Genomic DNA, 19,836 nt, shown 5'->3' with positions numbered 1-19,836 from the left:
ATTTTTCCCGTTGGCTCTTAGGGCCATTTTGCATGTCTTCAGCCTGCATGTTTATTGTCTCTGGTCTCATACTACAGGGCAGAGTGAGGCCTGTATGAACTTAGATGATTTCTTAGATGCAGGAGGAACCACTAGATTAAAAGAGATTTAAGAAACACATCCACCAGTCAGATTCTTATTCAAACAAATAAGCAGAAAAATCAGTGAAGGAAATTGGAACACTACTGGATATTGAAGGATATTATGACATTATTGTCATTTTTGGTGGCGACAATCATATCTGACTATATTTCAAAGAGTCCTTAGGGTGCTGTCAGCAAGACAGAGGAACAGGAAGCCCCAGACCCTCATTCCAACAGAGACACCAACTGAACAGCAACATACAGACCTCAGTGTCCATGTGCGTGCCTTTGTGAGATTTCCAGAAACCAGTCAAGAGGTGGCAGCACCGGGTAAGAGCAAAGCCAAGAAGAGTCACATCTTAGTGGGTCAGAAAGCTCCTTGCATTTTGCTTGCCCTAGTCTGTCCCATTCCCCATTGTAAGACAGAGTGACCAGAAGGGAACTCCCAGCTTCTCTCTTGGGAGGGAGAGAAGAGAGTGGGACATGAGGCCGAAGTTCTGGCTTTCTGAGGGGCTGCCTATGGGACTGGTTTCTGACTCTGAGTCAGGGTGACTGATGGGAAAGCAGCATAATCTGGATGCCAGGTTGGGGGCCATTGAGAACAAAGGCCCGTTTGCTTGAGTTACACAGGGCGGCTGCAGTACCAGAGACAGACACTAGATGGAGGAAGAAATTAGAGGCTCCAGCAAAGAAAACGGGCCTCTTTACCTAAGAGGCCACACACACTAGCCCAGGGAAGACGCAGCCCCAGAACAGGTTTGAGAACCTCCCCCCCACAATCTCTAGCTGAGCTGACTTCCCCTGTATGAGACCAGTCCATACAGACTGGGACAGGTGGCTGTTTTTCCAAATGCCAGTCCCAGTAAAAGATCACGAGCACACAGAGGAAAAAGAGCCATGGCCCCATCAGCTCATCAAAATAAACCTCCAGAAACAAACCCTAAAGAAACAGAGATTTATGAGTCACCAAAGAAGTGAAAATAACCATCTTAAAGGTGCTCAGAGAGTGCACAGAAGCAACTATTACGAAAATCAGGAAAACAGCACATGAACAAAAGGGGAATATCCACAAAGGGAGAGAAACTATAAAAAAGAGGCAAACAGAAATCCTGGAACTGAAGCCTACAATAACCGGTGTGACAGATTCACTGAAGGGAGTTAGTGGCAGTCTTGATTAAGCAGAAGAAAGATCAGCAAACTTGAAGACAGGTTATTTGAAATTATTGAGTCAGAGGAGCAAAAAGGAGAAAGAAGAAAAATAAAAATAGCCCAGGGGACTTTGGGTCACCATCAAGCTGATCAATGTAATAATTATGGGGGTTCCAGGAGGAGAGAGAGAAAGGGGCAGAGAGCTTATTTGAAGAAATAATGGCCCAAAATTTCTATGTTTGAGGAAAGGAAGGTACATACAAAACTACTGCAGTGGAAAGAAACTAGAAATCAACAGCAAAACAGAAACTGGACTATTCACAAATATGTGGAAATTAAACATCACACTCTTGAAAAATCTATTTTTACATCTCAAAGAACTAAAAAAAAGAACAAACTAAACTCAAAGTTAGCAGGAGGAAGGAAATAATAAATATTAGAGCAGAGATAAACAAAATAGAGAATAGAAAAACAACAGAGGAATTAACAAAACTAAGAGCTGGATTGTTAAAAAGATCAACAAAATTGACAAACTCTTAGCTATATTTGACACTATCGAACCGTCAAAAAGTCAATGAGTCCTAACCTTTTTGATTTAGACACTCAAAAATATATATAAAAATATGTTTGAGATTAACTTCAAAATAATCTGAGGGTTGGCTGGGGGAGAGGGTGGGGTTATACGTAAGACTGGCATCAGTCGACAATTTACTTTTAAAGTTGAGTGGGTTGATGATAACATTTCCTCTATTTCTGTGCATGTTTGAAATTTTCCAGGATAAGGGAGCTAAAAAAAATTAATAAAATGAATAAATCAATAAAAATGTTAGGCGAGAAAGTCAAAGAAATATCCCAAATAATTTTTTTTTAAAAAAGGCTATAAGAGCATATGAAAGAAAGGTAAGACACACACAGGACCTCCAGAGGGCCGTCTACTCTCCAGGCATCCCAGAAGGAGGGCAGAGCTCAAACAGCGAGAGGCTTTTTGTCCATCAGATGGATGTCACTGTCTGTCCACTACTGTTAGGAACATGAATGAGCACAGGCATCTGAGGACATTAGTTTCGTAGTCTCTTAAAATTTCTTGTATCTACCCTAGAAAAACATTCATACACACACCCACAGTAAATGTTCTTGAATAAATGACTTTCTGATTTTTTTTATATCAGCCACTACATATAAATATCTACAATTCAACCAAAATTCAGAAATTCAGCTTCCAGGAATGTATCTTACATAGTTGTACAAGTGAACAAAGAAAATATGAAAAGCATAGTTTCTGAAGTGGCACTTTTAATAGTAAAAAATGGGAAATGTCCATCGAGTCTATTAAAAAGAGTCTAGTTAACAAATTAAGGTGCGTTCATACAATGCAATACTCACTGAAAGGAACGATGTACGTGCAGATACAGAAACAGCTCCACGAAATATAATTAAGAACAATATGTTTAGTGTTACCTCATCAGCATTTTTTTAAAAAGAGATACAGATTCTACATAGCTAGATAAAGAGAAGATAGATTAAAAATCACTTAACATTTACAAGAAAAGTTCTGAATACAGTATGAATAATCCCTTTGGGGGCGGGTTCTGTGTAAAGGGAAGAAAAAGTAGTTTAGACAAAAAATGTACAGGATGGAGCTCTCTCGTTCTAATTTAATTTGCCATGAAAGTGAAATATACTGTTCCTAGAATGAAGGGAGTAAAAATTAATCTAGTTCCTCTTACTTTCAAAAGCTAAAACTTCGGCTTTGCCAGGTTCTCCAGTACAGCTAGACCTGCTCAGTCAATTTTCTTGTGGAGGACGCAGTTAGAAAAGCCACACTCCAGGGGATTCAAATATACTTCTCCAAATGTCCTTATAAGTAATCTGACCTAATTCTGTTGGTCAGCAGTGTACCATCCCCTGTGGGAACCAAGGTCCCCTGGGAGAAATCTATGCCCTCAGCAAGCCAGTCTTGGTTTTGCTGAAAACATCTCCCTGAGAGACAAAGGAAAACTCCAAATGCCCTTGCGGCAGATACTACAAGTATCCTCATTTTGCACTTAAGAACTGAGGCTCAGCGAAATATCATCATCAAGCCCTCGCACCCAGGTAGCTAAGACCTGACGGCGTGGCCGAGAATCCCTGCTTCTCCGCCCTCCTGTCTGTGTGCTTTACATCCCAGACCCTGCACACAGACACTTAGGGATGTCGGGTGAAAAATCTGATCGAACAGTGCAGAGCCATAGTGGTTTCTGTTGCCTTATGTTTAGCTACGACCTAAAACAGAAGTACTCTGTGACCCTGAAGGGAATAGGGACTGGAGAGGCCTCCACTTTCTGTTACCTCCCTAATCCATACAAGCTGGCCCGGGACTCTCAGAATCGCTGGCATCGTTACCAGTGTAAATTATCTTCAGTTCATTGCTAATAATATTCAAATGCCCTGCAGGTATTTTATTTCCAAGTAGGTATTTTTGAATGCTAAGGAATTAAAGGTAATAGCAGTTCTCAAAGTTTGAAGTGCTGTATTTTAGCTGTATTACAGGCTTTAGGTATTGCCTCGAGCGTAAATACAATTCCAACTGTGACTAAAATACTACACTTGCTGGCGCATCCATCACTTGCGCAGGCATCGGCTAAAACACAGAACCGTGTAAAAGCCATACAGATGTCGTCAATCCCTTCTGATTGACGGAGGCACATTTTTCACAGTCATCTACTCTTGTCTTAGGCGGCTTAGCTTTCACAAAATCAGCATCCTTTTCAACCAGTTCTCAGGATACTGACAGTGTATTTCAAAGACTTCTCTTTTTTGCAATAGAGCATTAAAACAAGCTTGTAGGTACTTCTACCTGGACCACACATCACCAGGTACTTAGGTTTTAAAATGACCTTAACTGTACCATTAACAGCTCTCATTGCACTCTCCAGTGCAGAGAATGCTGAAAACTGGACGAGAGGACAGACTTGCAGTTTACTACTGGGCTGATTTCTCCACCGTCTTTACCAAAGACCGGATCCCTGCTGGCCTCAGGAACTGAACTACTCATGTTGTACAATTCTTATTGAAATTTCTATGGCCCAATGTTTATAGAACTGTTACAGTGAAATCTTTCATTTTTACTGTTTTCCCAAGCTAACTAGTGAAAAAGTTGATTTAATACTGTCACAAACGGTTAACCTTAGCATGGTTCTTTCCAGGATAAGCTCCACTGAAATCCCTGTTCAAAATCCGGGGTTTTGGAGACCAAAGAGGCAGAATCATCAGAAGGACTTGGGTGCTGCTGACAGAAGGGGTTGAAAGACGAGAATTCGTGTTTGTCTGTGTAGCACCATGTGGGACCTTGGATTGAATGAAAGCCCAGGAGGAGGAAGTTTGAGGGGCTTCGCTTTGAGCTGAGATAGTCTGTCACACAACTGGACAGAAAAAGCCAAACAACTCAAACTTAGATGGCAACTGAAGCTAATGGACAAGAGTCTGCAGAGTCCAGCGGACTAGGCCCCAACCCACGGGAAAAGCAGGGATTTCATGACTGTGAGCCCATTAAGGGCAACAAATGTGAGAACATTATGTCTTGAACTTTAATTTGTAAAATACTTACATGCATGTGAGAAGTACTTCTGGAAATATATGAACTTAGGACACCCCAACTATACATTTTAATACACGCAATACGTTAACGGACGGCAAGACGGATTCTCACCCACGAACCCATTTAAATCTCAGCTCTTACCAAGCTCTAGAGTACTGAGCAAATGAAGTGTTTCTAGATCTACACAGTAGGAACAATCAAAATACAAGGCACAAGCGGAGCCTGGTGGTTAAATGTTCCCAGTTGGGGTTTGGCAAATGAATTTGATCTACAACATGCTTTTCAGACCACAAGTTAACATAAATACATTAAACTATGTGTAAACTACATGTTAATCTAGCTTCATATTGAGTGACCTACAAATAATACATTAGAAGTAATTCCAGAGTCCCTACATGGCTACAGATAGAACTTAAACGTTAACGTATCACAAGAACTGTTTCTTTTTAGTCTAAAATATAATCAAAGCATCAGTGTTGGTGAAACTTAGTAACGTTGGTAATGTTTCCAAAACATTTCGAAATGAACCAAGTTTAAGAGTAAAGACAAACTGGCAGGCCCAGGGCTGGAACGTTAGGCCTTTTCCTTGAGTCACTTGCCCTCTACCACATACTACGCTTTCAACCTTAGAACCACCCCAGAAACCCGTTAGAAGACTGTAGCACCCACATCAATTAAACCACTTTCTGCAGTAAAACCCAGACACACGCTCTTTGGAAAAGATCCCACACGCAGCTAGGACTGTGTATGTTCATCACTGGTGAGGTAACACAGTTCAGTTCTCAAACGATGTCAGTTGTGAACCAGTTTAGTGGCCTCTAACAAATGTATTTCTTAACCCAACTCTAGTACCAAGAATAAAAAGTCAACAAAAATTAACAACAGTATCAATTTATTAAAAAGGCTGATTTAAGCATCTGCAATGGTAACCTCAACCTCGACTCCGGGCTCAATGCTGATGGAAGTGATCTGCTTAACGATCTCAGAAGGGCTGTGCAAGTCAATGAGCCGCTTGTGGATCCTCATCTGAAAACGGTCCCAAGTCTTAGAACCTTCACCACAAGGAGTCTTCCTTGTAGTTATTCTCAGAGTCTGCAACGAAAGAGGAAACCAAGAGATTATGGTTTTACGCACATCCCTGGGACATCTGAAGGAAAGTTACTCCGTTTGAAGACTTTCCAGAGCTGCGTTCCCCTTGACATGAGTTCTGAGGCTACCAACCGACAACGGCAGGTCCACGGTCACTCTGTGAGGTACACCGCCAGGAAACCGCAACGGTCACCTCGAGAAAACCGAATTCTACCAGCATTGTAACGAGTGTGTGCTGCTGACATCAGTATACAGCTTTTTTGGCAGCCAAACCCCTCACCCCGAAAAGCAGAACATCAGATGTAAACCCACAATCAGGCCCCCTTCCTGCCGCCCCCCTTTTCACCTTGGTGGGCATCCGGACCGGCCCCTTCACTTTGAGGTTCTTCTCCTTGGCGCCTCTGATCAGGTCAGCACAGACTACGGGGAAACGAAAGCGTCTTTCAGTTCACTCAAAACCACAGCCGGCTAAGAGAACCCCGACGGCGGCGGGCTCAGAATAGCGTATACGACCATCACCGAGTTCAGCACGACAGTCTCTCCTCATCGCCACCCGCGGGCTGAGACACAGTAAAAGCCGAGCGTGGACACTTGGCCCCGGTCGGCTTGGGCGGAGCAACCTGTCACCGCCCGTGTCCCAGTCAACCTCGCACAGCAGCAAGGCGGCGCTCTTCCCGCCCAGGCTGTCACCCCGCGGCGACCGTACTGACCCTTCTCCAGGGACTTCACGTTGCGGCTGGTCAGGGTGATCCTAATGCGGTGAATGGCCACCTCCGGCTCCACGGGAGTCTTGCCAGTGTCTTTAAACGCCTGTTGCCACACAGGGGAGGAAATCAGCGGACCTGCAGAGCGTCCGTCACTCCTGGAGGCGAGCCGCCCAGGCCCCCCCTCCCGGGTGGGCGAGTCCGGGCTCCCCACGCCGGCCCGACAGCGGCCCGGGACCGAGCCCGCCGCCCGCGCCCCGCCGCCCCCGCCTCACCATGGCTGCGGCGCGGCTTCCTGACCGACTTGTCCCTCGGCGAGAGCGAACAGCGGTGAGTCAGGAGCAGGAGCGGGCGCGCCGGGGCTCCGCTGGCTGCAGCGACCGCGTCTTCTTCAAAGAGGAAGGCGTGAGGCCTGCGCGGCGCTTATATAGCTGCGCCGGCGTCTGCATCCGGGTCCCGCACGCGCCTCCGCGCTGCCCCGGAAGAGGAATCGCCCGGCGGGCTCTAGAGGCGGCTGCGCGAGCCGGAGTGGGGCGCCCTCGGAGGTGTGGGGCCGGGCGCGGCTGCGCGCGCCCCCTGTCGGCCCGGCGGAGTCAGAGCCGCGTGAGGTGGGGACCGGCCCGCCCCGTCGTCGCCGCGGTCCTCGGGGCACCTGGCGGGAATGATGGGGAGAAGGTGCCCCGACCCCAAACCCCAGAAACTCCCCTGCCTGGCTCGCCGACCGCCGGCCTCCGCCAGGTCGGAGCGACTCTGGTGCTTCTACTCTGCAAAGCTGGCTTCCCGTACAAACCGAATCGCCCGTGCTCTGAGCAAGCGGCTAACTTTTCTGAGTTCAACTCACGTAGATATATTAGGAAAAATTGATAACCCGGGCGTGCGATTTTTACATTAACAGTTATTTTTCATAGCCTGAAACATCCTTTCGTGATAGTTCATCTTCTGGCGTCCCAGACCAGCAGAAGCATCTGCAGTCTGTTTCTGGAAAGCACCTGAACATGGGTTTTCCCTCCGGAAAGGGAGGGCGCAAAGCCAGGCCGCCCGGTTACCCTGGGCCGTGCTGTGCATCCGAGGCCTGGGCTGTCCACCCGCTTCTGAAACGTGTCATCTCCTCCCAGTCTGGATAAAGTAACATTGGATGAGGCCTGTGAGGACCTCCCTGATACTAAGCGTCTATGCACAATCAGATAAGGGACAAAGGACGCGCAGAAAACCAGGAGTGGGCAAGTGCCCCGGGTAGCCAGGACAGATGGTGGGGTCACGTACACTTAAAGATGACGGAGTGGTTACATAGAACGAGACAGGTGAGTTGGGTTTTGATACAGGGCAGAAGCAACAATAAATAACCTCGTATCATTTTACAGGTGACCCTGAGTGCAGACGAGGTATTGGCCCAGACCCACAGAACTGTGAGTGACAGAGCTCTGACCGCTCCAACGAGGGGCCCTTCTGGAGCCTTTCTTTTCTGTTCCTTGAAAGGATATTATACTTGAAACTTATATCAAATAATAGCATTGACTTACTTCTTTGGTGATAACTGTGCATGACTAATACCTGGCTTTCTTTGGCTCACAAAAGATGTCTACTAGGTTTTGCTTCCATTTAATAATTAACTTAAATATTAAAATTCGGATATTTTCCAGTTCAGTTATTAAAAAATGTCGTCCATTGGCTGTAAATACCTTATGAGTAGAATTTGCAGCAGAACATCTGAAAACCTGCATTCTTGTTTTACTGGTTGTAACCTAAATGAGACTTCATAACTTGGGGCTTTAACGTATGGGCGTGGTCACCAGCTACAAACAGACAAAAATACAATTGCCTGAGCTCCGAGGACGGTGACAACCACCACTGCACTAGTACTGAGTGTGCATCTTCAGAGAAAGCTTGTAGCAGCACTCAGACTTTCCTGATGCTCAAAGACAACCAGGCATTCAGTCGTGGAGTGCTTGACAAGTACTTTTGTTAATTTTTTTTTTCAGTAACAAATCTGGTACATCTATTCCTAGGCTCCTTTGACCATAGAAAAAGAATTTCAGTGTAGAAAAAGGCAAAATATGGCCCAGCATTTATGGGAAAAATTGTTGATGTGACTGGAGCTAAGGAAACAGCTGGTTGAGATACTTAACAAACGCAATGAAAACCATCACTAAAGTGTAGACGGTTTACTTTTAAACATTTTGTTTTATTTTTCTCCTGAAAGTTATCAATGACAGTAGTCCCCAAATATCAATTAAAACGTAATACTCTAAAATTAGATGTAAGATATTCATTTCAGTAAAATTTAACAGCGCAAGAGTCAAATATAGAATGCCGTATTCAGAGATAAATCACCTGTTTACGCCCTCGGGTATGTATGCATCCTTTTAGAACGTGGGTTCATACTCTGTTGTTTATCCACAGAATATTTTGTCACAATAAATATACTTCTGCAACATTCCTTCTAAAGATGGTATTTATGGAAGGGTCATTCATAATTTATTGAACTAGTCCTCTATTTTTTAGACTTAGGAAAAAGGGTGTTTTTCCCTTCTTCACTCTCATGAACAGCACCTTGAGGGACTTGCTTCTAGACCGGGGTTTCTCAGTCTCAGCACAGTTGACATTTGGGGCCAGATGCTCCTTTGTCAAGGAGGCAGTCCCCCACCTTGTAGGGTGTCTCACAGTATCTCTGGCCTCCACCCACCCGATGCCTGTACCAACCCCTCCCCTCCGGGGGTGACAGTCAAACATGTCCCTAGACATTGTCAAATGTCCCCTGTGAGGCAAGGTCACCCCCAGTTGAGAATCACTGCTGTAGATAAATCTTTCAGCTCAGCCTTACTGCCTGAGATCGACGCCTAGATACACTTCATCAAAGGAGAAGCATGTTTTAAATACTTTGGTGTTAAGTAAATTGCCCTCTGGGAGAGTTATGCCTGGATAAGATACTTCTTCCAGCAGCGCGATGAAGATTTTAGTGTGAAAAACGGAATTCAATATCCATTTCATTGTAAAATTTAAAGATACTTTTAAGACCAGTACAAATTCAGTGTTTTCAGTATCCGTATCCATAGCCTTTCTTAATGAATTTTTGTAGTTCTTTAAAAATTGTCTTGTAAAGACTTTCACTGCAGGTATCGGTGTCTTTCTGCGGACAGCCATCTGCTGGTCTTTCGCTGCAATGACAGCGTCGTCAAACTAGTTCCGAAGGGAAATTAACGGCAGTTTAAAACCGCTTCATTCAGGGTGCCCAGGGGCACACTCGTGAAGAAAACAATGCAGGCAGGTTGTCAAAGGAGCATGGGTGAGTCTGTTTAGACATGATTTTGTGTGTAGAATTTTTGATGCAAATACAATTTATGTTCAGACTTTTCCGTCTGATATTTAAGACCAAAAACCAGAAAGAGAGAGAATAAAAACTTTCTCTCGAGAGTGCTTACCCATGTGGTAGGGGTCGGGGGTGAAATGTGGTGCCAATTCCTGTGCTTTACTGGGCTCACATGGAAGGGGGTGCAGAGCCTAGGAGAGCAGCCCGCACTGCTGGAAATGGTGTCTTAATAGCAGTTCGTTTGACCCTCACACCTACCCTGGATTCATATTTTCTCTACTTTACATACGAGGAAGCTGAGGTTAGGTGACCTGCCCAGGGTCACGGGAAGAGCCAGGAATTGTACCCACGCAGTCTAACGGCAGAGTCTGCACGCTCGGCCCCGTGCGATCGTGTTTCTCAGCATCCGCTAGCTCTCATCTGTGTCATCATTAGCGTTAGTGTACTGAGAGGTTAAAATCCTACTCTGTGAAATAACATGACATAGAAGGACTTCATATATTTCACTTTAGTTGAGGTCAGAAGTTTCACTGAGTTATGAATATGTGTCCATTTTAAGGGACCGTCCCCATGTTTTAGCTCTTTTGATTTTTAGTTTGACGTCCCATCCATACCCAAGGCCAACATAACTCTATTTTCCACAACAAAAAAAAATGAGTGAGAAAAGTGGCATTGTTTTTATATTTTTGCAAATCTCTTTAATGTCTGGCTTAATTGAGGAAGAAAGCTCAGTTTTCATATCTGCTTCTGCGTTCAGTTTGTCACAATATGTTGTTCTGTTTGAAGTATGGGTGGAAAATCTGTGTGAGCACAGATACGTAGTTGGTAAAAGAGGATTTCAGTATCCTTTTCAGGCGTTTGGGGATATTGTTTGATACACCCAAGCTGGGTAAGTAGCAGTTCCTCACAGATTAGTTACGGTGGGAATCTGAAAGCATATCATGGGCGTCTTTATATCTTCTTACGTTAAAAAACATTGAGTCCCACACCTTGAATGGTGCTCATACCTTTATTCATGCCTAATTTTGTAACGTCATGCATTGGTCATTTGGAAAATATCGCTTCACTGACTTACGCGGACCTTCTAAAACATTGACGTATTTCGTTAAATAACATATAAAAATCACATTTCTTAACATCATCTTGTCAGAGAAGGCGTTACCTATTGGGACGCTGTGAAGGTTCACAGTGGCAGATGGAAGTTTTCCCAAGTTCTCATTTTTGCTGGTTGACCGGATTTTGTCACTGGTGATGGGTACAAATCCTTTTCCTTGAAGGGATAAGCTCACTTCATTCATTCCCGAGGAAGTGTCTGCCAGTTACTCGTGTCTGAATAATCACAGTTTGTCTTTCGAGTTTTTTTTTTTTCCCCAGTAAAAATGATGTTCTATGAAAAAAGAGGCTGTTCACTGTGCGGCTCAGTCGCACCCGGGCCTTTCCTCAAAAGAGCTGGGAGGCCCGCGTGATCACACAGAATGTTGAGTGGACAAGGAGCAAGAATTAGGAACACTGATCAGCTTCACTGCTCGCCCGCCCATTTTAGCATTCATCTAAAAGTGTGTTTCTATTACTATGAGTGATAATAATAATTCATCTGTTTCTTTTTTAACTTCACCTGTTTTCGAGCCACTTGTATTTCCTTTTCTGTGAATTTTCTGTCCGGACCCCGTACCCGTTTTTCTGTTGGGTTACCGCCGGCCTTTCACTCGGTGACCTGGTGGGAACGCTCTGTGATGCAGGTGCGCTCAGGCTGTGATCTGAGCTGCAGGGATTTTGTTTCAGTTTGTCAGTCGTCTTTTAATTTTGCTCATCATGGTTCTTACTGTGGAAATATGTCATTTTTGTTGTCAATTTAGTTATCTTTTCTTTTATTGCTTTGGGTTTTGGGTCATACTTGTCTCTTACAACTTCTGTTTAAAAAAATCTCTGTGGTTTTGTTATGGTGCTTCTGAGGTTCCATGGTTTCAGTTTATTTTGTTGGCCCTTCTGAGACTTATTCTGGTATAAGACACTAGGTGTATTTAAATTATTTCTTCCAGATGTACCTTGTTGCTTTATGTAAAACAAAACAAAACAAAACAAAACAACAAAAAAACCCTTAGAATTTCTTGACCTCTCCTGTAGACGTCTTGCGTGGAAAATAATTGGTCAGCAGTTGCTTGTTGAATTCTGAGTAGTGGATAGCTGTGGGCTGTGTGCTCTGTACCTTTATATTAAAAACATGGTTATCTTTATCCTACAGATGATGAGACTTAAAATAGGGATTGAATAGAGCCTATTTATGTACACTATTTTTGTTTTCATTTTTAACAGTTTTCTTGAGATACAGCAACATACAGTAAACTGCATATGTTTACTAAATTATTTTACTTTAAAATTTCACAAATGCACATTTCCTGGCTCCATCCACACAATAAGGTTGCACCCCTACCTCACTGCACATACAAAAATGAATTAAAAATGGATCTAAGACCTAATGTAAGAGCTAAAACTTTAAAACTCTTAGAAGAAAACATAAATCTTTGTGACTTTGAATTTGGACTTCATCAAAATTAAACACTGTTGTGCAGCAAAGGCCACTACCAGAAAGACAACCCACAGAATGGGAGAAAATATTCTCAAATCATATACCTCATAAGGGGCATGTATACAGAATACATAAAGAACTCTTACAATTCTATAATAAAAGACAACCCAATTAAAATATGAGCAAAAATCTGAATAGAAATTTCTTAAAGGATGGTATTTAAATAGCCAGTGAGCATATAAAAAGATTTTCAACATACTTAGTCATCAAGGAAATGAAAATCAAAACCATGAGATACCACTACACACCCACTAGGATGGCTACAATGAAAACGACAGTTAATACTGAGGATTGGTGATGACGTGGAGAAACTGGGAACCCTCATGCTCTGTTGGTGGAATGTAAAATGGTTCAGCTGCTTTGGAGAAAAGTGCGTCAGTTCCTTAAAAGGTTAAAAATAGTTACCATATGACCTGGCAATTCCATTTCTAGGTGTATACCCTAGAGAAATGAAAATATATATCCACACAGAACTTGTATCTGAATGTTTATAGCAGGGTTATTCGTAACAGCCAACATAACCCGAATGTCCGTTAACTGTGAACATGTAAATGCAATGTGGTGTGTCTACAACGCAATGTTACTTAGTAATAAAATAGATAAAATGGAATTAAGTACTGAAACTGACACACGTTAACAAAGAAATGAATCTTGAAAACGTGAGGCTAAGTGAAAGAAGCCAGCCACAACAGACCGCATAGTGTATGATTCTGTTCAATGTGAAACATGAAGACGAAGCAAGTCATAGAGGCAGAAAACAGGTGAGTGGTTACCTGAGGGCTGGGGAGGGGAGGGAAAATGCAGCGACTGCCGAAGGGGACAGAGATTTTGAAGGGATGATGAAAATATTCTAACATTATTTGTGGTGATAGCTGCACAACTCTGTGAATGTACTAAAACCATTTACTTGTACATTTTAAATAGGTCAATTGTATCATAGGTGAATTATATCTTAATGAAGTTGTTCTTAAAAAAACAACAATTAAGGAAGTGAACTGATCATTGATTTCATAAAAATGGAAGTGGTGGAGAACCTGGACGTGAGATGTCTCAACATAGGATTGTTTCAAGTGGAGACCGCTCTTTGAAAAACGTTTACTTTAATTGGGAGCCTGTGGGCACATACTCAATATGCCATTTATTTCACTTTTTTTTACTTCTTAATTTTTTATTGCAATAAAAAATAACAAAATTTACCACAATAACCATTGTTAATTGTACGACTCGGTAGTGTTGCATATATTCACATTGTTGTAAAACAACGTTTCCATCTTTAAATATGAAACTTTACACCAACTAAACAATAACTCCTCTTTTGCTCCTTCCCCAGTCCCCATTAATCTCCATTCTTACTGTTTCTGTGAATTTGACAGTGTTAGATACTTCATACAACATTTTTATTTTTATGACTTTTTGTGACTGGCGTATTTCACTTGACATAATGTCCTCAAGCTTTATTCATGTAGTAGCGTATTGCAGCATGTCCTTCCTTTTTAAGGCTGAATAATATTCCATTGTACATATCATTCATTCATCTGTCTTCAGACATTTGGGCTGTTTCCACTTCTTGGCTATTGTGACAAATATGTCTTCAAGATCCTCCTTTCAATTCTTTTGAATATATACTAGAAGTAGGATTGCTGGGTCACATGGTGGTTCCTTTTTTAAATTTTTGAGGAATCTCCATACTGCATGCAATTTTACAGTCCCACCAATAGCACACAAGGGTTTCAGTTTCTCCACATTCTCAACACATGATATTGTGTGGGTTTTTTGATAATAGTCATCCTAATGGGTGTGAAGTGATATCTCATTTTGGTTTTGATTTGCATTTCTGTGATGATGAGTGATGTTGAGCATCTTTTCATATGCTTTGTGTAGCTTCTCTGGGGAAAATGTCTATTCAGTTCTTTGCCCATTTTTAAAATTCAAGTCCTTTGATTGTAGTTGTTGAGTTGTAAGAGTATGTTATATATTCTAGATATTAACCCATTATCAGGTATGTGATTTGCAGGTATTTTCTCCCACTCCCTAGGTTGCCTTTTCGCTTTGTTTCCTTTAACGGCAGATGTTTTTAAGTTTGATGTAGCCCCTCCCCTTTGTTCATTTCTGCTTCTGTTGTCTGTGCCTTTGGTGTCATATCCAAGAAATTATTGCCAAGTCCAATATCATGAAGGTTTTCTCCTATGTTTTCTTGTAGGAATTTTATAGTTGTAGGTCTTTTGCTTAGATCTTTAATCCATTTTGAGTTAATTTTTGTTTTTAGTATAAGATAAGGGTCCAACTTCATTCTTTTGCGTGAGGATACTCAGTTTTCCCAGAACCATTTGTTGAAGAGACTGTCCTTTCCCCATTGAGTGGTTTTGGCACCCTTGTCAAAAATCATTTGATTATGTAAGTGAGGATTTATTTCTGTTTTTTTTTTCTATTCCAATTATCTATTTCTACGTATTTATAGTAGTACCACACTGTTTTCCTTACTGTGGCTTTATAATATGTTTTGAAACAGGGAGTTTGAAGCTTTCAACTTTGTTCTTTTACAAAATTGTTTTGGCTATTCAGGAGACCGTGAAATTCTATGTGAATTTTAGGATGAGTTTTTATATTTCAATAAAATTGCCATTTGGATTTTAATAGGGACAGTGTTGAATTTGTAGAGTGCTTTGGGTGTTTTGGACATCCTTAACAATATTAAAGTCTTCCAATCCATGAACATGAGACGTCTTTCCATTTACTTGTGTCTTCTTTAATTTCTTTCAGCAATGTTTTGTAATTTTCAGCATACAGGTCTTCCACACTCTTGATTAGATTTATTCTAAGTATTTTATTCTCTTTGAGGTTTTATAAATGGAACTATTTTCTTAATTTACTTTTCAGATTATTCACTGTTAATGTATAGAAATACAAGTGATTTGTGTGGCTATTCATTTTTAAGTAAATGTTTATATTATTAAGAAATTGGAAAACAAGAAAAGTTTTAAAAACTGAAGAAAAGAGACATCCACAGTCCCCCAGACAACCAGCCCCAAATAAAACTTTATTTTCCATCTTTCCCTCTCTATATTTTAAGAAAAATTTGTTGACTTTAAAAAGGTAATAATCAAACTGATATAAAGTTTTGTACTCTGCCCCATATGCTTAAAAATGTAGTATATGTATTTCTGTGTTATTACCACCATCATAACATTTTGAAACAACTGTTGTATTGTAAATTATTTAATTATTTGGGACATTTACTTTGTTTTGAATTTTTCTCCAGAATAAATGGCCCTTAGCGAACATTCTGTTAATTAAAATGCTTATTTTGTGGTATTTTGTAAGATGGATTTCTACAAACGTAATTATTGAGTCCGTGAATATAAATGTTTTTGAGGTTCTTGATACACGTTGCCAAACTGTAATTGCTTTCCGAAAAGTTGTATTCTAATCTGTCACCAGCAAAATATGGAAGTTTCTGTTTCACCACAACTTCATTAGCATTAAAGATTTTGTGCATGTATTTATTTTTAAGACACTCTATTTTAAATGTGCAATTCTTCAAGTACTTGTGAGATAACACTTTCTTCTTTTTCATATTTGTCTCCTAAATGCATTTTCTTCATTGTGAATTGACTTTTCAAGACTTTTTTCCATTTATGGCATGATAATTTTTCATTTTTACTTGTATGTATTCTTTATAGGAAAAAATATTAATCGTATTTCAGTCGCATTTTAGCCAAATATTTTTCTCAGCCCATCGTCCATATTTTATTTATTCATATTTTAATATCCAGAGGCCATAATTTTTGTATCATTAGATCCGGCAATCTTTATACGTTTTTTTTCACTGCTGTTTGTAAAAGCTTAGAAATCCCCTCCTCCTTCAAGTGTGTATTAACCATTCAATTCTATTTTCTTCCAGTTTTACAGATGCTCTCTTATCCATCTGGAAATGATTTTTGTATGTGGTATGTAAAGTATTTATTTAAAAATATATACATAGTTTTAGTAAAACTGTTGGTTGCAGGCTAAGAGCTCCTTGAAAACAGGAAGCATGACAGTCGGTCTGGGGTTTCCTTGCCTCGCCCAGACAGAAGAATCACCACGCGCAGCCTCTTGTTTCCTCAAGAGAGGGCTCCCCCTCCTGGCCTCTGCTGCCTGTCCTCCTGGTCCTGTCCCCGGCGGACACCTGCCACAGCTGCCCGCGGGGAGACTGCCCCAGCCTTAGCCAGCAGCGCCCCCTGGCGCCGCTTTCGCTCCAAGTGTTCCCGTTTCAGCTCTTCTGCAACCCTCCACCCTCTCCACTGGTGTTTCCTGGCAGGCGCCTCAGAAGTCTCCTTCAGTCTCCAGGACAGCCTAGGCTAACTTACCTCTTTAGGGTAAAATTATTTTCCATTCGGTTAAGGAGGAGCCATCATTTCCTGGTTGCCTTTTTGTGTTTTGGACAGGGAGCAGCGGAGGGATTGCGATTGGGGGCCAACCTTTTGCCCCGACTTCCTAGTGATCTCTTGCGTGAGTTCTGTGAGCCTTTGTACGAATAAAATACCAGGCTGGGGCTCCTCCTACTCTCACTGATGCCTGATGTTGTGAGTTGCAATTACAGGTCTGACCCTGGGACCCTCATTAAAGAATTAGGATGGGGGGGGGGACTCTTTAAAATCGGATATTCATTGCCTAAGGAGGAATCTGTAAAATAAGAGGAGTGGGGACAGTGTAGATACATGAAATCTAAATGTCCTCAAATCTAATTACAGCCAATACTGGACAGCGGACCTGTTAGAAAATAGAAAAATAAACTGTTGAATGTCTCGCCATCATTTTCTCTCCTAGGACCCTAGGGCAGGGGCTAATGAGTACCCACATGGCCAAAATATGGACAGCGAGAAAGCCCAAAGGGAGGATCCTAAACCAGCCACTGATTACATACTCAAGCCTGAATTTAATCGACCCTGTCACAGGAACAAAATGGTCCTGGTGATAGGTTATTCTAGCTCAAGTTACAATTGCAGGAAATTCTGAAATAATTGTGGAAAGATACACTCCAGTAGACAATTCAAGACAGTTACTACAGTCTACTCATAGTAGACTGGCGTGACCCTTGTCAGGGTACTCATTTGAGAAATAAGGGGGAAAACAAGTTATTTTCCTGTCTTTACAAAGCCGGTTTATTCTTCAGATTGAGGCAGAACTGAAATTTCTTAAGGGCTTAAAGATTACTCAGTGTTTGACAAACCTTTGGTCAGACTGACTGTGCAACATGTTCTAATATGATTCGCCGTTCCTGAGAGGGGGAAAATCGCCTTCCCGTTCTGAAGTCAGGGAAATTCTGTAACTTGACTCCTCTGTAAGGGGACTTGCTTCTGGCATCGGTTGCCATCATTCTGTCAAGCTTTTTTTCTCCTTTCCCTTTAAATTTCTTCTGGCTGCACTCTATTATTCCATAGACCTTTAGGTTTTCCCTCTTTGTAATTCGATGCCCTATTCAGCAGTGTTCAGGAAGCGGTCTTGCTTTAGTTCAGTCCTCCTGGGCTGCTTCCACTTCCCGTAGCTGAATGGGTGGCTTGTTTTTCCTCTTAGGCTTTTGAGGGAGCCCGTACTGTTTTATGGCTCCATTATAAGGGAAGTATGGATTTCACGTAGGGAGTTGATTCACATGTATCAGAGCAATCAAAAGGAATATTTAGTTCAATTACTTTGGTATTGTTTGTTTCTTAAAATTTTTTTCATAGAAAAAAACACATTAAAGTATGTTCCCATCACCCACCTTCTCCTGAGACACACCCCCACACTCAATTTCTTCTTTTTATTTTTTTTAAATATGGCTTTGATTTTTATTAGTTATACGTGAATGTCAGAGAGTCAAGTAGTGGCACTAGAATTATTGCCCTTCCCAAATACCTCTAGGATGCCACACCAACCAGAGTCCTGCAACCGCTTTTAATGTTTTTTTGTTGTCAGTTTTTGTGTCTAAGTCTGCACCTCTAAATAGTGTGCTTATGTGGATATTTCTAGGTTTGTTTTGGGGATTTTTTTGTTTCTTTTTTTTAGTTTTAAGTATTATTTAGTGACTTCTCTCCTTGGAAAATGAGGATTTAGTTTTTTCTCACTCCTATCCCTAGTACCTATAGTCACAATTCCTCTCCATTCATTTTTCCATCATTTTCATGTTGTAGCTTTGGTTAGATCAACATACAACATTGCATTATTATAGCTGTACAAGGCTATTTTGAACTGAACCATTTGTTCTGTTGTAACCATTATTTCTTTTCTTGAACTGCCCAACTTTTCATGGCTCCTAAAGATTAACTTTTTGTTTCATTTGCTTTGTTTTCTCTGTATTTATCATTAAGTTAAATCCAAACTCTTCTCAAATTGTGGAAGTAGTTTTTCGGTCCATTCAAAGGCAGGTATCCATTTGTTGTATCTTCTCTTGAGTCTTCAGATCTGCTCTAATCTGCACTAGTGCACAGTTGACAGCTTGTGATCTTCATGCACCATCAGCCCTGGAGAGTCCCTTTCTCTGTATTGTATTATTTCCTGGATCCTAAACGTTTTCTTCTTTTATGGTTAATACTCTTGCTTTGACAGAATAAACCCTGAAGTAGTTTCCTGAGAAAGGGTGCATAGGAGTAAATTTGTGAGATTTTGTATGTCTGGTGAGGTCTTCAATCAGCTTGTCCATTCAATGGATAGTTTGGCTGGGTATAGAATTCTAAGTTGGAAATGATTTTCCCTCAGAATTTGGTTAAGTAGTAGCCTCCATTAACTTTTAGGATCCTTATCTTTGGTATGTGATCTGGCTTTTTAAAAAAAATTCTGGAAGCTTTTAGGACTTTCCATTGCCCCTACTGTTCTAAAATTTTATACTGATATGTCTTCTTGTAGTTTGTTTTCATTTATTGTCTGGGAAATCAAAACTACATCTTTTCAATATGGAAAGTTTTGTTTCCTAAATTGTTGGTACTTTTCTCCTGTTTTCTCTTCCTGGAACTTCTGTTATTTGGATATTAGATTTCCCAGATTGATCTTCCAATTGCATTGGCTTGCTATCTTCAATGTACTTTACTTTTCTTCTACTTTCTGAGAAATTATTTATGTATCAAATTTTCTAATGTATTTTTAATTTATATTATTATAGTTTTAACTTCCAAGCACTCTGTACTGTTTTCTAGGTTTAAAAAAAATAGAATCTTGGTTTTACAAGTAGCCAATAGCTCCTTCTCTATGTCTCTGAGGATAGTTAAGTTTTTTTTATCTTCCTCTTTCATATTAAACACTTCAAAAAAAAAAAAAAAAAGAAAGAAACTGAGCTGTCTGCTCCT

At 41.2% G+C, this 19,836-nt stretch overlaps 1 protein-coding gene, 1 long non-coding RNA gene and 1 other non-coding gene across 3 annotated transcripts in view; 1 reads left to right on the top strand and 2 right to left on the bottom strand.

Moving 5' to 3' along the window:
• Nucleotides 1–5,723: 5,723 nt before the first annotated feature.
• Nucleotides 5,724–7,078, bottom strand: RPS20 (ribosomal protein S20). Its single transcript, XM_032470290.1, has 4 exons — nt 6,917–7,078; nt 6,648–6,747; nt 6,284–6,357; nt 5,724–5,940 (listed from the first exon to the last, which is right to left on the bottom strand). The coding sequence occupies exons 1-4, from the start codon at nt 6,917–6,919 to the stop codon at nt 5,758–5,760; spliced, it is 360 nt and encodes a 119-aa protein (XP_032326181.1). The 5' UTR covers nt 6,920–7,078; the 3' UTR covers nt 5,724–5,757.
• LOC116660561 lies at nt 6,425–6,489 on the bottom strand. The gene has a single exon (XR_004316155.1). It is a non-coding gene; the product is annotated as a small nucleolar RNA U54 (small nucleolar RNA).
• Nucleotides 7,079–8,001: 923 nt separating the features above from the next.
• Nucleotides 8,002–19,836, top strand: part of LOC116660534 — a 40,540-nt gene continuing 28,705 nt past the window's right edge. The window contains exon 1 of the long non-coding RNA XR_004316123.1: nt 8,002–8,047. This is a non-coding gene — a long non-coding RNA (uncharacterized LOC116660534). The remainder of the gene's footprint in view (nt 8,048–19,836) is intronic.

The sequence above is a fragment of the Camelus ferus genome, chromosome 29 (assembly GCF_009834535.1).
Source record: "Camelus ferus isolate YT-003-E chromosome 29, BCGSAC_Cfer_1.0, whole genome shotgun sequence".
Classification (NCBI taxonomy): domain Eukaryota; kingdom Metazoa; phylum Chordata; class Mammalia; order Artiodactyla; family Camelidae; genus Camelus; species Camelus ferus.
This window is presented reverse-complemented; position numbering and strand designations above follow the sequence as displayed.

Excerpts from the sequence above, each read along its gene's own strand:
- RPS20 (XM_032470290.1), bottom strand. Across the intron at positions 6,358-6,647 it reads CGTGAAGTCCCTGGAGAAGG|TCTGTGCTGACCTGATCAGA; the intron begins GTCAGTACGGTC and ends GTTTCCCCGTAG. Across the intron at positions 5,941-6,283 it reads CGGTCCGGATGCCCACCAAG|ACTCTGAGAATAACTACAAG; the intron begins GTGAAAAGGGGG and ends CTTTCGTTGCAG.